Source organism: Notothenia rossii (assembly GCF_949606895.1).
Source record: "Notothenia rossii genome assembly, chromosome: 8".
In the NCBI taxonomy this organism is placed as follows: Eukaryota; Metazoa; Chordata; class Actinopteri; order Perciformes; family Nototheniidae; genus Notothenia; species Notothenia rossii.
Genome location: NC_136906.1, coordinates 17,760,229 through 17,777,597, shown reverse-complemented (window position 1 = coordinate 17,777,597; position 17,369 = coordinate 17,760,229). Strand labels below are relative to the sequence as shown.

Here is a 17,369-nt window from a genome sequence, read left to right as displayed (position 1 = left end):
TGAAATGAAAATATTGATTAAATGTCCATACAAATCAGTGCAATGAAACAGTTTTATTTACGACACAGAAGGCTTTTAGTAGGAGCAGTGGGAGGCAGCGCCTTTCACACACTGGTCTTAGCAGAGCAGAAGAAATTTGACATCACATATAGAGAAGAGTCACAAGGACCAGATTACGTTTTGTCTCTGGCAGTGGTCACTGAGGTAGTCAGGGAAACATTGTTATTTTTCTCTGAGGAGAATTGGAGCACAGGAGCTGCAGCATTTTCAGGTGCAGAGGATAGATCCGAAGTCCGGGAACAGTCAATGAGACTCCAAACCAGATTACATTTAGTCTCTGGCATGGTCACTGAGGTAGTCAGGGAACGTTTTGACTTTATCTCTGAGGAGAATTGGAGCACAGGGGCTGCAGTATTTAAAGTTACAAGGAGGCCACAGACAGTTAGGACCTGAGGAACAAGAGTCCTTTTTCAGCCTTTTGTCAACAGGGGAGGAGGAGGAGCTCGGTGTGGGGAGAGAATGAGAAGGTCACAGTAGAGCCTTGTGTTGGGCAGGCTAGAGGAACTGCAGGTTCTTCTGGGGAGGCAGGAGTTTGAGGAGGCTACAGTCAGTCCAAATCAGAGGGGAGGAGGAGGAGCTCGGTGTGGGGAGAGAATGAGTTGGTTTGACATCAGAAATAGAGAAGTGTTAGAACGACCAGATGACTTTTTGTCTCTGGCAGTGGTCACTGAGGTAGTCAGGGAATATTTTGACTTATTCTCTGAGGAGAAATGGAGCAGGGGCTGCAGCATTTTCAGTTGCAAAAGTCCTTTTTCAGGCTTTTGGCAACAGGGGAGGACGTGAAGCACGGTGTGGGAAAAGATGGAGAAGGTCTCAGTAGAGCCTTGTTTCGGGCAGGCTAGAGGAACTGCAGGTTCTTCTGAGGCAGGAGTTTGAGGAGGCTACAGTCAGTCCAAATCAGAGTGGAGGAGGAGGAGCTCGGTGTGGGGAGAGAATGAGTTGGTGTCGTCTTCTCTATCTCTCTACATGGGTTTGAAAACGCTGAAAATTCCCCAGCGTTTACCTGCAGTAGATGAGTTTCTGCCATCCTCCGAGCGTTTCCTCTCTGCCTCCAGTTTCTCCTTCATTTTGTTCAACTTTCTTTGCTTCTCTTCCTCAATCTTCACCTTGTGCTCTAGTTCCTTTATTCTCTCTTTGTGCTGTGCCCTTGTTTTGCGCATCTCCGGTATATCCGGCACCCTCTTAGGATTGGTGTTCCCTGAAACAAACAGCACATGAAAAGGTTAGAGTCCAGATGTGTCAACAGGCCCAGTTTGTATGATGTGTGTCACAGATTACATGTTGGCTTGGTGCCATATCACACAATGAGATTGGTGAGATTACTATCTTTATGTTTGATTTAGTAGATTTACTGTTTACCAGGATCATTGTATCAGTCATATAAGGTGTATAGGGCCACTTTGAGATGAACATATTAACAGACTAACCAATAGATGCATATTTCTTTATCAAAGTTTCTTAAATCCTTGAAAGGATTCCAGAAAATAAACACATTTCACAAACTTGCAGAACACGAGACACACTTGGGAGTTTAAAAATACATTACGTTTTTATTTTTTAAATTAAAATAATTATTCTTGAAAGAAGTGTTTGGTGAGTTATTTTTTGATAAACTGTAAAGGAATGTTTTTTTGACTTTTGGGGAAATATGTTATTACCTTCTTTTAACAAAGTTAGTGTAATGTATGACTTTCACTTGTAATAGTTGATGAAACTTAGTATAAATATAAGTTGACTTTCTTACCACAGTTGAGGAACTTGAGCTCTATCACAAAGCTTTCTTGTATTGCTTTGAGGAAATGGTCCCTGTCGGTTTTGAGGCTCTGAACAGTGTTTATTGATTTAGTCTCATCACGTTCAACCACCTCCCGTCTACATCTCTGTTTCCTCTCTTTGTGAATCCTTTCACCCTCCTCCTCTCTACTCTTCTGTCTCCTCCTCTGTCTCTCTTTCTCCTCTCTTTTGCACTCCTTTTCCTGTCTGTCTCTCTCTTTCATCTCCTTCTTTTTTCTGTCCATCTCCTCCCTCAGCTCCTTTGCCCATCTGTTCTTCTCTTGTATCTCCTCCCACCTCTGTCTTTCTCTCTCCCTCCACTCCGCCATCTGCCTCTCTCCTCTCTCCTTATTCTTGAAATATTTCTCCATATATTCTCTCCCCTCCTGTCTGTCTTTCTCTCTCGCCTCATCACTCAGTCTTTCCATCTCCTCTCTTTTCTCATTTTCTCTGCACTTCTTCTCCTGTTTTTCTCTCTCCTTGTTAGCCAAGCTCTCCTTTTTATTTGCCTTTTTCACTCGCCTTTTCCTCTCCTTCTCCCATTTCTTCTCCCAAGTCATCTCCAACTTCCTTATTTGTTTCTCCATCCATTCCTTCTTTTCTCTCTCCATTACCTCTTCTATCTGCTCTTTCCTGTCTTTCTCCTCATCCTGAACAGAGGGACGTTGTTTGTGACTCTGCTGGGATTTCTCAACCATAAGAAGGTCGATCACTCGTGGGGAAGGAGACCTCTTGAGTTGCAGGTCAAAAGATTCTTGAGAAACGATGTCTCCAGGTGACTGACGTCTCAACCTTCCTCTTGTCTTCTCGAGCGCCTTCCTGCTGGTAGAGGGCTCATCGTCTTTAGGAGAGGAAGTGCTGTCATCACTTGTGCCGTACATGCGGCATGTGGTAGGAGGCTCGTCGTCCTCAGAAGACGAAGTGCTGTCATCACTTGTGCCGTACATTCGGCTGACGCTGGAGGGCTTGTTGTCTCCAGAACACGAAGGCCTTTCACCCCTTTGTCCGTACATGCAGCTGGTAGAAGGTTTTCTGTCTTCAGAGGACGAAGGGCTGTCCCCCCTTGCTCTTTCCTCCTCCAAGATAGAGGAAAAGATTATGTCTTCAATAGGCAAAGGACTCAAAGCCCTTTGATTGGACGTCTTCGATGGAAAGTGCATATCCCCTCGAGACTGTCTCGCAAATACGTTTAGTCCAAAGATGGATCCAAACATGTTCTCTGTTTGTATTTCGTAAACTGTCGTCGTAAAACTGCAGACACAAAGACAAACAGCTGTTAAATCACTGATATGAATATTTGTCTCCAAGCAGCAAAACTAATTTGTAACCTAACCAAACGTCATGAACTAAAATGAAAGTAATGTTTTCTTTGATTAGCTGAAGAGAAGCCTTTTCTGTAACATGGCAAATAAGTATTTTTTAGATCAACAATTCATTTTATGAAAGGGATTAAGGTATTCTGTTGTGTGAAATGTCTCTGAAATCGTCTTAAGTGTACGTGTTATCTGCGGGAAAACTGCAAAAGGTCACAACTGCAAGCACTTCAAACTTTTCAGTCTACATAAAGTGGTCTCTGGTGCAAATCCAAGATTTAAATGCAGTCTATTTTGTGCACATACAATTTAGGCAAGAGCTTGTGCAATATTTACAAGTTAAAATAGTTTTATGTGAGACAAAACATGCATTTGCCTGTCTTGATAACAGGAGATCCTACTGTACTGATATTTCAAATGTAACTAAAGAAAAAACAATTTGACTTGAGTGTGAAATGTGGGAAACGGTAATGAACTCTTCCCCCAACACAATACAGTTATCCTAAACAGAAAAAGTCAAATAAAAAGTAGTTTCCTGCCCTGCTGTGAAGTGTCTTACCTGTTTAGTGGGTTTTGTGAAGTGAGCTGGAACTCTGTCTCCTTCTAGATTCCTACCTCTGTTTAATGGAACAGAACACGAGTGTTCTAATTCTACTGACAATTCCGCCAATAGAATCTACTAACAACATGATTCGTTTTTGTTCACGTATTACTCCACGTACACAAAACACAACCTTAAACTACGTGTTAATTAGCTAATTGATAGAACATTCTTTGCCGTCTATTATGTGCATTACTTCAGTGAACACGTAACATATTCATCTGCACTCTGTCAAACATCAAATACACAAACCAAATGGAAATAGTTGGTCAGAATACTCAATTCCTCTGATGGAGGGTCACTACGTAGCCTACATTTACTTAATCTCTGTTCCAAATGAAAATGTAGAGGTCATAGTACTTGTGTATTTTCATATGTCAGTCTACGACACACCACTTCCTTTATCTGACTGCTGTCGTTTGAGAGTTTACATTCCATCTCTTTAAATGTGATGCATTTTTCAAGCAATGAATGTACCCATGTAGATACAAGTTTCAATGAAATAATGGGCTGCAACTTAATGATTGTAAACGGTATAAATGGGGGTCTATATATTTATATAAAAATAGTGAAGGAAATAATTATTTGATCCCTTGCTGATTTTGTAAGTTTAACCACTTACAAAGAAATGAACAGTCTATAATTTTTTTATAATAACATTTTTTATAATGTTTATTTTACTAATGAGAGGAGCCAGAATAATTCTGGCTCCCACAGACCGGTAAGTCCATTTCCTTTAAGAAAGCACCCCTCATATCAACTTGTATAAAAGACACCTGTCCACAGAATGAATCAATCAGATTCCAACCTCTCCACCATGGGTAAGACTAAAGCGCTGTCTGAGGACCTCAGGGACATGATAGTAGACCTGCAAAAGGCTGGGATTGGCTACAAGACCATCAGAAGGCAGCTTGGTGAGAAGGAGACAGCTGTTGGTGCGATTGTTGATATATATAAAATAATATTTTTGCCAGGAATAGAACTAGAAGTGATTTGACTTATCTTTACAAGTCACACCTGTCTTTATTGACATGTTCATTTAAAGCTTGCTAGTTGTAACAGTAGCATACGTGTTACAGTAATTGGGACTGAAAAGTCCAAGAATTGAATTTGATGTTTAAGAAAATATGGGAACCCTCGCGATTTACAGCTGTCATTTCTTTGTCTCTCTTTGTCCTCCTGTCTGAGTCTTCAGGTCTGTTCATGTCCCCCCTCGCTGTCGTTATCCTCATCATTCGCTTCCTGATCGATACCTTCTAGATTCAGGGGGTCCCCTGGGCCAGCGAGTGCGTGCCCATCTACATGCAGTTCTTGGTGTGACAGTGCTTGTGGTGGCAGTTGTGGCGGATATATATTTTTTCCACAGACTTAGGGAAGTCTTATCAAAGTCTTATAGAAGTTTATACTTTTATTTTCCGACACAGGGAGCATTATCATAAATAGCATTATGGTATCAGAGCCTAGTTTGATAACCCTTACAGTGCAGCTGAAATCAAAGATGAGTAGTAGTCCTCTCATTTATATCAAAATGTGTCTTTACTTTAGTCCGGGTTAAAACATGACATATCTTCAGGATATAACAAGTTGATCATATCCACTCTTCAACCTAGCATTCAGTTTAAAGAGGAGGTTTCTTTAAACTCAAATGCGGAAGCAGATCTTTTTTTCTGTAGCTCTCTAACCTCCCGCCTTTTTCTTTTCTTTCATTTTTCAACTGATAACTTACTAAGGCAAGTTGAGTCCATGTGAAAAAATGTTCAAGTTGTGAAGAAAATGAATACATGATTGAAGTTTAACCTTCTCAAACTAGAAGGTTAAACTGTAGCTAGATGAGAGTGCAAAAAATCCAAAAGCTCTTTGAATGAATGAGACAATCTAACTTGATATAACTAAAGTGTAGAATTACAACAGACACTGAGTCTCTTTCTGATGGGGCATTTTTTTCATGAAATTAACTTCCTTGGATTAGTATAAATCCATGAAGGATATAAAAGAATACTCTGCAGACATATATAATTCACATAGAAGGTCAAATATCTGTGTTTCCAGTCACTGACAGTTTACTGTTATTTGACAGAAAGCTGTTACTTGAACTCTACATTTACATAAAGCTATTAGAAAGAAGAGGAGGGCTGCAGGTGCATCCTGGGAAGGAAGGAACGGAGGATTAGAGAGGTGATGCTTGACTGACAGAGGATGAAAAGTCACTTTCAGTTGCTGATTTTATCTGATTTGAATATCATAAAAATACATATTAGTTACGTTTTTCTCTATTTTATCCTTTATCACACTTAAAATTATTTTCTTAAATATGTTTATATCATGATCGAATTTTAAGCACATTTTCTTGACAAAGATTTAACTAAAAGTGAGATATAAAGATACCATCTGTGTATTCTTGACTGCCATGATCACTAACAAAAAATAAAGAAGCAATAGAATGTTTTTATGAAATGCGTTTTAATTGAACATGTTGAAAAACATTTAAATCATTAGCAAAGCTGATACAACACCTCCACGTAACTGTCACAACTTTAACACAAGCCTACAGACACATGTTCTCTCACATGTAAAGCTGGTGATGACCAAACAGCACACACAATAAAGCAGCAGACACTAAATGGTCATTGTGCTCCTCTACTATTGCTCAGCGGGACACTCGGACTTCTTGATGTTTTGCTCTGAAGTCTGGGAGCCCTGAGTCACTTTACATGTGTAAACCTTATCCATGTTCCAGTCTGACGTCTGGACGGACAGATAGCTGCTGATTTTAAAAGTCTTGTCGGGTTGCTGAGCAGCGGTGCTGCTAGAGATCCCACTGCTCACTGGACTCCCAGCAGACAACCAGCTCACATCTGCAAAAGGCACAGACTGACTGGACAGACACAGCAGAGAGGCTTTGTTGGCCTGGAGCTCAGCACTGGACGGAGGGAAGACTGTGAGGACAGGAGGAGGGAGGCTGGAGCCTGAAAACACATGGAGAGCTTCCATCAAATACTAATCAAACCATTTATACAAAGCATGACCGTAACAGAATCATTTATTATATGAGTTTATATTATAACAAGCAATTTCAAAAAGTTAAGCATTGGTAAAAGAGAAACATATAAGTCTTGACTTATATGAGCACTGTTCCTTTTAAAATAAATCTATCAAACACAACGCAATACATATTTTTTTATTTATTCAGAATCCTTTTAATCAATGAATAATGTCCCTTTTAAAGATTTTATCCTGTATTCACATTTGTAAAATACTAATTTCATTCATTGTGAAATATGATGGTGTATCAATAGTAACTCTGCTTTGTTTGTATGTATCTAACCACCAAAGAGAGAAAAATACCAATCCCATATAGCTACAATATTATTCAGGGGTATTTAAAATTATCCTTAAACTTCAGACTAATCACACACATTCAGGAATGACTTTAATGCACATCTAATGAGCCTTCATTTTAAATATAGTTCATAAATGTTAAAACTGTTCAAATCTGGTAAAATTCCCTCAACCATCAAATTGTTTTAAAATGTTTGTAGAAAATATGTAAAACATTGTGAGCATTTCATTTCAATTACACAGCTAGGCATGAAGATCTAAAAACCAGTCTGTTATTTAATGAAAAACATTCTTATGGTTTAAAACAGTGAGCAACACAAACAATGATTATTGCTCTTCATACATAAGAGAAACATCAAATATATCCTGTTTCACGATGAGTTAGAAAGTACTTACTTGTCACAATCAGCTTGGTGCCTTGTCCGAATACCACAGTGATTCAGTTTGTATACATGGCTGTACAAAAACCTCCTGACTCTCACTGATGAGGGGAGTGGAACTGAAACATCCTGCTGAGAGCAACTTTCACTGTCAACATCTCCTTTTTAACTTCCGCCAGATAGAGATTAGGAATTTATCTCCATTTTAATTCATCGTCTAATACACTTATAAACCACACTATCAATGTATCAGTTCATATTTATCTTCACTTTCATCTTTATTTGTGAACGTAACAGAATGGAAAATGATTGTATCTTCAAATGTTTCAATGTTAATCCCTACAAACAAACATCTTCCCGAATTATACAAACTGATTTAAAATATAATGTAGTTTATTGATTGCCTGCATCTAGATTTCATGATGTGCATGTAGTGATGTTACTTTTTCAATATTGTGTGTCAGGTTTCTTCAGGGCCTCAGGAAACAGGACTCATTAAAGTGCCGTCACTGTTACTGTATTTTGTGTATTAAACCCAGATTATGTGCATTTTATTTTATTATAAGATATTATTTGGCAAGATAAAGTGGATTTAAAAGCCTGAATTATTTTTCATGTATTATGGATGATGCTATATGGCATATTTATTTATTCGTATTTTCATTATTAAAGCATTTATTAAAGGTATGGATACATTTATAAATTATTGTTAAAATGAATCTGGTAAAATCCTTTAAATGTTTTTAAACAGGTTATTGCACATGGTGTGGGACACTGAGTTGTTTGAAGGCTCTGTTATCAGATGTGTCAGAGACTGAAAAAGCAGAAGTTCTTGTGAGGAGGTTTTTGTCACGGTGTAAATCACTGTGATACGTTCTCTTTAGCAGAGCTGTCCCATGTTTGACAGTGATAGACTGCTGAGTCTCCCTCCTCCACATTGCTGATGATCAAACGATAATCTGATGTAGACTGATGATTAGATGTGAACTTTGGAGAGGAGAAGCCAGAGCCATAGGTTGGAGCGCTATCGCTGTGATAAAACTTCAGTACAAACTGAGGGACTCCTCCAGGAATCTGTTTATACCAGCGAGCAGCACTGTTAGTAACAGTCCCCAGGTTACAGTCCATGGAGGCTGTCTCTCCTTTCCTCACCGTCACTACAGGCTTCTGTGTCACCACCGTCACACCACTCACACCTGGAAACAACAAGAGGACATGGAGTCAAGAGAAACACACAGACTGATGAATCCAACATGAGGTCAGAGCTGCAGTCAGTCAGCCTGCTTACATGTTAGAGCAGTGATGAGAGTGCAGAGGGTCCCCAGCATGGTGTCAGTGTGTGCTGTAAACGTCCCTTACTGTCCAGCTGAGAGGTGAGCAGAGTGAGAGGAGAAGAGAGACTGAAGCTTATAAACACACTGAGAGAGGAGAAGTGCAGGAGGAGGAGTTTCTACACTCAGCACTGATTTCATTCACTTTCAAACTAAGATATTTTTTTTCGATGTGACTTTCGTTGTGGCGTTGAATTTGACCAGCAATCTCATTATGTTAATGTAAGGATTATGGGTTTGGAAGTCTGTTAATGTCCTTTGCTCGAGTATTATTCACTCCGGTGAGATGGATATCCTGATTACATCTCTATTTTATTTGATGGCACACAATCCCATTTATCACGTAGGAAAAAGGTTTGCACCCTCACATGTTTGAATGATAATCCCACAGGAAAATACATGTTACCTAATAATACGATCTGACTTTCAAACAAATACAAAATCTTTGCCTAATTTGTGTTGAATTAAGCGTTGTCTTTTAGGTGTGCTTTAGCTGAATATCAATCAGCTACAGTATGTTATCTCCACACTGTGTATTATATGACATTGGGGTGTGTCACCGCATTCATGTTTCCCGTCTCTTTTGTTGCAGCTGGACGTGTAAAAGTCATGAGACTCTTTGCACCAGGGCATTTATTTAATTTAATAATGGTCACATTTTGTGTTTTCAAACCTGAAGGTCTTCTATTGGTGGAAGAAATGATGTGGCAAGAAACGGTGGCATTTAAGTCCAAAAAGTATGCAAACATGTCAGATATAATGGATCTCAGTAGATTTAACTTCCTGTGATTTATAGCTTCATTCATACAAATGTTATTTGTAAAGAGTGTATGAAAGGTAACAAATACTTATGTAATTTCATTTGTCATTGTGCAAATTAATCCACTAAGAACATTACATTATTTTTAACAAATTATTGCAAATAGGGTGTGACTAAATTTAGATGTCTCTGTTATCAGATGTGTCAGAGACTGAAAAAGCAGAAGTTCTTGTGAGGAGGTTTTTGTCACGGTGTAAATCACTGTGATACCCCCTCATTAGCAGAGCTGTCCCATGTCTGACAGTAATAGACTGCTGAGTCTCCCTCCTCCACATTGCTGATGATCAAACGATAATCTGATGTAGACTGATGATTAGATGTGAACTTTGGAGAGGAGAAGCCAGAGCCATAGGTTGGAGCGCTATAGCTGTGATGAAAATATAAAATAAACTGAGGGACTCCTCCAGGAATCTGTTTGTACCAGCTAGCAACACTGTTAGTAACAGTCCCCAGGTTACAGTCCATGGAGGCTGGCTCTCCTTTCCTCACCGTCACTACAGGCTTCTGTGTCACCACCGTCACACCACTCACACCTGGAAACAACAAGAGGACATGGAGTCAAGAGAAACACACAGACTGATGAATCCAACATGAGGTCAGAGCTGCAGTCAGTCAGCCTGCTTACATGTTAGAGCAGTGATGAGAGTGCAGAGGGTCCCCAGCATGGTGTCAGTGTGTGAGGAGGGTCTTGGAACTAAGAAAGTGAGCTCACTGCTGACAGAGGAGAGGGTTTGGAGGATGAGGAGAGGAGGAGCTGGAGGAGCCATTTAATACTTGAACACTGAAACTGAGAGTGGCTGACAGGAGGAGGAGCTTTGGGACAATCTGTATACTTTTCACTATTGTGTATTACTTATCTTTTGTGGAGGGAAAATAGTTTAATTCATTAATTGTGTTAATATTGAAATATTGAAGTACAATTATGTAGCTTAGGCCAAATGTTGGGATATGCACACATTAACGCAATGTACAAAAATAACAGTTTAAATACATGTCTTTCATTGGTTAATAAAGATTGGATTTATACGTTAAAGTTGTATTCATTATTTTAAACGTTTTGATAATGAGTCAACAACATACATCTGCTACAGGATCTTAAACTAAACTGACTGTACATTTAGAAGTAAACTGTGAATAACCAAATGTTAACAATGAAACTATCAATGTATTTCAGTTAGAGAAGTTTCACTACTTTACACAGAGCTGACACTTGACCTCTTCATTTACATGGAGCTATAAATAAGGAGACGAGGCCTACAGGTGCATCCTGGGACGGAAGAGAGGGAGGAGTAGAGAGGTGATGCTTGACTGACGGAGCATTAAAACTCAGTAGCTGATTTTATCAGAACTGTAAAGTTTTGCATGAAGTTACCTTTTTCATTAAAAATAAGGTTTTGTTTTGAAATCTTCATAATGGATTGTAATTAGCTCTCAGTGTTCATCTGTAAATTCTTGCAGTATCCAAAATAAAAGACAAATCTAAATTATGTAAAAAATACCTGAACTTAATATTTTCATCACTGCTTTTTGAAAAGTGAAGTTCAAAGTAACGATGAACAAAGGAACTGTTTTTCTCTTCAAAGGTCTTCATCTTGTCAGAAATAACCTTGAATCTTGATTATACTTTGGTCCATTTAGAACTCATTTTAGAATAGGTAGGAGAAACAGGCTCCTACAGAGAGGAAAACAAATCAAAGCCATATGGCCTAACTTTCAGGAACTTCATATTGGCAACAGCTAACACGACCCCAGCACACATCTCTTCAGCGCAACATGTGGCCTTAAAACTGATAAAGAACAAATGGTTTCCAGAGGTTAGGCCGGCATCTTGCATGGCAACTTCCACAACACTGGACTGTGAGTGTGAATAAATGACACAATGCTTTATACAACTAGAGTCAAAGAGAAACATGTAAATGCTAAATAAGTCCTTTATGTCCTTTTACAATGTATCAAGTCAAGTCAAAACATGTTGCAAATTAATCTATTTTTAATAATAATCTGGGTAAATAAAATCATAATCAAATAATTATTCTTACCCGATTATACATCACAACGTTAGATTACATTTTTAGGCATCATGTTCTTTCTGTCCAGTTATTAATACAATAATGACAGCTAATATAATGTGAGTGAATGCTGCCATCTTGTGGTTAAAGGTGACTTTGTCGGGAAAGGTAATATACGTTTAATTAATTAAAACCTATTTTTTCTACACAATGCATCACAAGAGCATGACTTCATATTATACAAACGTATCATCTCCTTATGTGAAGAATATATAAAAGATATGAATTATTGTGAAACATCCACACTGAAGGGTCTAAGGTCTCTGTGGCCCTCTTCTCCTCGCTCTGACAAGGGTGGTGGGCTCCTGGACCGTCGCCCTGTAAGGAGGCCTCCTCTGTGCTCGCAGTGGAGATCTCAGTCCGACACCGGGGGGAACCCTCTGTACGGGACGCTGAGGCAGAGCAAACCTGCCCTGCTTGAGGTCGTCCACAAAACCCTCCACACTGTCAAACTTTGAGGTGAGTCTACCCAGCTCGTCTTTCAGAGAGTTGAACTGCCTGTAGAGGTCTCCCAGGGCCTCGGACAGAGGCTGGATCCTGGACACATGTAGAGGCATTTAGGAAAGTACAAGAGAGCAAATGGTTTCATTATTTGAATGAGCTTTGCCAATGTTTTCATGAGCTGACATGAAATAGGAACATTGTTTAATTGCAATACATAACCAAGACAAGAGCTCATGAGCTTAAAGTCACAACATGTTGTTAAGCAGGAGCAGCCCCACCACATGCAGAAACATCAGGATAGCAGACATAAAGAACGGAAGTCCCTTTTAAAGAATCTGAAAATATAGTTTAGGAAAGGACACGTGCAGTAAGCACTGCATCTGATATGGTTGATCAGGAATGTCCGTTACTAGTTGTTAGTATCATGTCCCAAAGCCAAAACACTGAACTTATCAGAACAAAATATTACACAATACACAAAACATCTACAGTTGAAACATTTCCCATTGGCACATTCTCCATAGTGAGGTCATTTACAAAGTTGAGTTGGCTTTGTGTGGATGGGATCACTTACTTGCTCTGATAGTTCAGTTGTCATGCGCAGAGCAAGGCAAGTTATATAATTTATTATTACCCACAATTGCAAACCATTAAAAGCACACTGACATCACTGACTGTTGTTATTCTCACTCTTACTCAACATGTTCTCTTCTTGATCTTGTTTGAGCATACCAGCAATACAATTTAAAGTGAGAAGCCGTTGTGACCCACCTGTTGTATTCAGGCAGGACTGAAGCGTGGTCATTGATCAGCAGATCTTTCACTTGGGTTAAAATGGCATATTTCCAGTTGTCCAGTACCTGGGTCAAATTGGAGCAAGTCTTGCCATTGGTGTGTCCTGCTGAAGACAGAAATGTAGAGGAGGAGATAATATTCATCCTGATCTTTCCAAACAGAATCTTCATTTGAGTGTTTCTTATTTTTAAACAATACTTTATTTAGGATTCACAAATTGAGGAAAACCGAAATTGACCACAGACTTTCCCTGACCTTTAGAGTCCCAACGTGAGGTTTCCTGCTTCCATGTCTGAGCTCTGCATGTTAAGATCATGCAGAGCATTACCACAATCCTCTTCATCATCACCTATCAACAAAATTCAAAATAAAAAAATACAAGGTTTGCATTCTATTGGGAAACAGGTATGAAAGCAGTGGTGGAATCCAAATATGTGCATCCACTCAATTACGTTTATGTGTTTACCATTTATAGTTATAAGTTACATTTTATTAAAACACAAAAGAAACACTGAAATGCTTGTATAATCTGCAGCACTAAACTTGTAATCTACCCTGAGCTATAAATAATCATATATACCCACGCACAATACTCAATACACAATAATATTACACTTCTGCATTATAAGTACTTTTATTTTGAGTGACATTAACCCTCCTGTTGTCTTCGGGTCAAATCTGATGGATTTACTACTTCCATCAATCATAACGTTTTAGTTTTACATTTGATTGCATTAAGGCTTTATGATATCCTTCACAGTAGACAATTGAACATATCAAATTGCTGATCACCACTTTCATTCCATTTTGGATGATTTAGTCAACTTTGTAACACCCGAAATGAATTTGGCTGTTCCCGTGTTTATTTCTTGTAAAAGCAATTGGGCTATTTTAATAACTCTCTCTCTCTCACAGACACCCACGCACGCACACAAACACACACACACACACATTCTAGATGTGTCCCCCCCCCTTATGTGCCCATCCCCCCATGTGAATCACACCTGGCACACACAAACACACACACAGAACAATTTGATACATTTCCCGCTCTTATGTGCCCATCCCCCCACATGGATCACACCTGGCACACGCAATACATGTTCAGTGTGTCTACTCTTTGTATATTTACTGCAGTTTTTTTTTTTAAGGGTGTTAAAGAGCAACTTCCAGGTTAAAGACACCTGTGAATAAATGTGTAGGAAAATGATGAATACACTAGATTTTCAAAAAAATATACAGAAATATACACTACAGTGACATCTGGCTTCGTTTTTGTAAGAAAAAGGTTCACTTTCGCATAAAAAAGCCTCGGCACGTGACCTCCCGCGTGTGACGTAACATGGGGGAAACAAGGGGGAGAGCGGCCGGTGTAACGTATTAATAAACATGGATCCCAATGCTAGTTTCGACAAAGAAGACACAGAAGAAGTTGAACATGAATATTCGAATGCATAATGACGGACCACAACCTTATAATTATGAGCCTGCTAGGCGTCCAAGAGACCAGGAGCAGCCAAGGATTAGAATAAATAACGGCCATCGGAGATAAATTGAGCTCGGTCACATCACAACATTGTGAAGTTAGCTATCATATATCAGGCTATCGCTGTGTCCCAATTCAGAGGCTGGGTCCTCGCAGTCCGCGGAGGACCACTGCGAAATGAGACGGTCTACGGAGCATGTCCTTGTACGTCACCGGCAGTTACCCCTACATTTTGCCGCCCCCGTCACCTAGCAACCAGCTGCAGTCACAAGTGCCGGTAATAATTTCTTACACTAGGCAAAATAGTTTCAAACTGTTTTCAAACTGTTTTCAAAACTGTTTTCAAAACTGTTCAATATGGAGTCAGATCTAGCTGTACTTATTTTGGTGTTATATAATATGTTTAAATTATTTTCCCGAGGTCGCAACAGGCCCCCGTGAAGAGGGCTTCATTCTCCCCGCGCATCTGGATAAATTGCGCAGTCTGCTCCTCCCTATCAAAACAAAATTGTTGCGGTAAGATTTGTATAACAAAAGCAGTTAAATAAATAAATTAGCTTTATAATGAATCCCAACAATATGAAAACCAAACAGGGTTTAGAAATATTTTCAATTCATATTATTTTATGTATGTAATATAAAGAAGAGATCTCCAATTGCCCGTATATTTAAATACACAAATTAAATAGGTTTACTTTTCTTTCATGTCGTTTACTATTTGGGTGGGTACATTTAAAAACGAATCCAGCTGAAACCGTTGTAGCCGTTGATGGGACGTTACAAGCCATATATTTTTTTTTTAACTCATTCGTCACCGTCACCCGTTGCATCCTGGGATATGGTACACCGCGGAGTGTACATCAGATGTATCCTCTAAATCTGGGGAAAGAAGGCTGCATTTGCGGGCCGCATTCGGAGGAGTCTTGTCTTTTTTTAAAATTGGGACAGCCTTCGTTTGGCGGAAGTGACGTATGCGGTCTCCGAATGCATCCTCAGGAGGATGCGGCCGCTGAATTGGGACACAGCTTACTAAAGTAGCATTGATAATATAGTAACGTTACTGGCAGGACTGTTGATACTGATCCATAACAGAAACTAATGCGCAAGTATCAGCCGTATCTCGCGTTACCTAATGCAACTCCACACTACGGTGCTGTGTACCGGAGGGGAGACGCGAGATACGGCTGATACTTGACGATCTGGCGGAGAAAGGTTGTGGAGCCTCCGTTGATATGCCGTTGTAAATGGCTTGATGGAAAGCAGGTGTGTAGTCGGGGAGGGTTCACAGCTGATTGCAGCAGGTGAGTGGAGGTTGAGCCGGAAGCCACGAGTGACAGCCACCACGCACACACAAACAACACAGACAGGGGGAAACAAACGCGTTACCTAATGCAACTCCACACTACGTCTTACGGTGCCGTGTACCGGAGGGGAGACGGAGAGAGAGCAGCGAAGGGGGGGGAGAGAGATGTAATACGGTTTCCCGATAAAGCTGTGGAGAGTATGTGCTGCCGGTGGATGCACAACGCACCCAGGAACCAACGCTAGCTCCGGTCCTTTTCCCGTGAGGGAAACTGGACTCGATGTCCTGACAGGCTGGTATTTGTGCAACCTGCACAAACACAATACTGCACCATGATTACAAATGGTGAAATACAATGTAAAACTACCGAAAAATACCAGCTCACTAAAACACAACTGCTCAACTCAACGTAACTACTAACTATACCCGCGGTCAGAGAGCGGAGATGTTTACCCTTTGTTATGTAATATGACGCGTTTCACATTATGACCTTAAAAAAAAGCCGTTTTTAAGAGCAGAGCTCAAAATTGCTCCTTTCCCTCTGAATTCCTGCCCTTATGTCTCGTAAAACATATCAAATCCTACATTCACTTTTTTAATTGTAATTTTCAAGCAAGTTTAAGCATAAATGTAGAAAAAAACCTCCAAGATGCTCTGAAATTTGGTGATGATTAATGGTTTTTGTCTTAATGTAATAGCAGTTAAAACAGGACCGGTCAAATTTGACCGTGAACACCAAAGTAAGGGGGGGGGGGACAAAGACAATAGGAGGGTTAATGGAGCATTCTACGACTTTATTTTTCTACTTTTAACTATCTGAGCACATCCTCCACCCCAGAAAATGTATGTAACACACATTTCAAAAGAATCTTTTGATAAAAAATGACTTGTACTTATAACATATTCAACTGAATCTGCAAATGATCAACCTATTTTGTTTTAGTCCTAGAAGAAAAAAAAAGTATTTGTCCACGTACATATTCTGAGCATAATTTGAGAAAAAATAATTCTACTTTGATCGACCTACACTTAGAATGTCTCTTGTTTGGGTTTTACTATACCTTTCTGTGAAGTAGTGCAGGGGTCTTTTCCAGTCAACAGCAAAGAACAGCAGGAGATCACACTCTGTGCTACAGTCCTTCAACAGGGACACACTGAGAGAACATGACCTGGGTAGCGCTCACTTATAACGGCCTCCCTCGTCTTCCAGAGCCGTTCCCCCACCTGCTCCCACCCACTCCAGTGGAGCAATGAAGACACACATGCTTTACACTTTTCCGATGTGTCTTGCAGACCTCTGGATCTGCTACAATGATAAATAACCCATAGACCCTGAATGGGGGGGGGGGTCCTGATAATCTCCTATTTATGCTTCCTTTATCCTTTGCATGTCTTGTAGCTGTGTGTGGTTTAGGGCAACTGCACTCCCTAAACTCTAATCCTGAGGAAGTGTTTGATGTAGCTGTACGTGTCAAATATAGCATTCTTACTGCCTACTGTAATACAATCTGCTCAACATCTGGTCTGACGCAATGGTCCCTTTAACTGTCAGGGAAGATCAAAACCCGGAGACACACATGCACTTGATGAAACTGAGAATAAGAGAAAAAGAAACCTCTTTTTTTAAATATTTGACTGAATAAATATGAAACGGT

General features: G+C 39.8%; 2 protein-coding genes across 5 annotated transcripts; both read right to left on the bottom strand.

The window, feature by feature from the left end:
- Positions 1-6,188: 6,188 nt before the first annotated feature.
- On the bottom strand, positions 6,189-8,838 carry LOC307015429 (immunoglobulin lambda-1 light chain-like). The gene is made up of 4 exons (XM_079644025.1): positions 8,755-8,838; positions 8,340-8,662; positions 7,483-7,516; positions 6,189-6,713 (listed from the first exon to the last, which is right to left on the bottom strand). The coding sequence occupies exons 1-4, from the start codon at positions 8,792-8,794 to the stop codon at positions 6,388-6,390; spliced, it is 723 nt and encodes a 240-aa protein (XP_079500151.1). The 5' UTR covers positions 8,795-8,838; the 3' UTR covers positions 6,189-6,387.
- A 2,692-nt stretch (positions 8,839-11,530) lies between these two features.
- Positions 11,531-17,037, bottom strand: LOC307015431 (uncharacterized protein). 4 transcript variants are annotated; one of them, XM_079644032.1, is made up of 4 exons: positions 16,777-17,037; positions 13,181-13,279; positions 12,902-13,028; positions 11,531-12,223 (listed from the first exon to the last, which is right to left on the bottom strand). In XM_079644032.1, exons 2-4 carry the CDS (start codon positions 13,269-13,271, stop codon positions 11,941-11,943), a joined length of 501 nt encoding a protein of 166 aa, XP_079500158.1. In that variant the 5' UTR covers positions 13,272-13,279; positions 16,777-17,037; the 3' UTR covers positions 11,531-11,940. The 4 variants fall into 4 exon arrangements, with proteins under 4 accessions (XP_079500158.1, XP_079500156.1, XP_079500157.1 ...); XM_079644030.1 differs by having other exon boundaries at positions 12,902-13,031; positions 16,777-17,031; XM_079644031.1 differs by having other exon boundaries at positions 13,181-13,274; positions 16,776-17,029.
- Between the last annotated feature and the right edge of the window lie 332 nt (positions 17,038-17,369).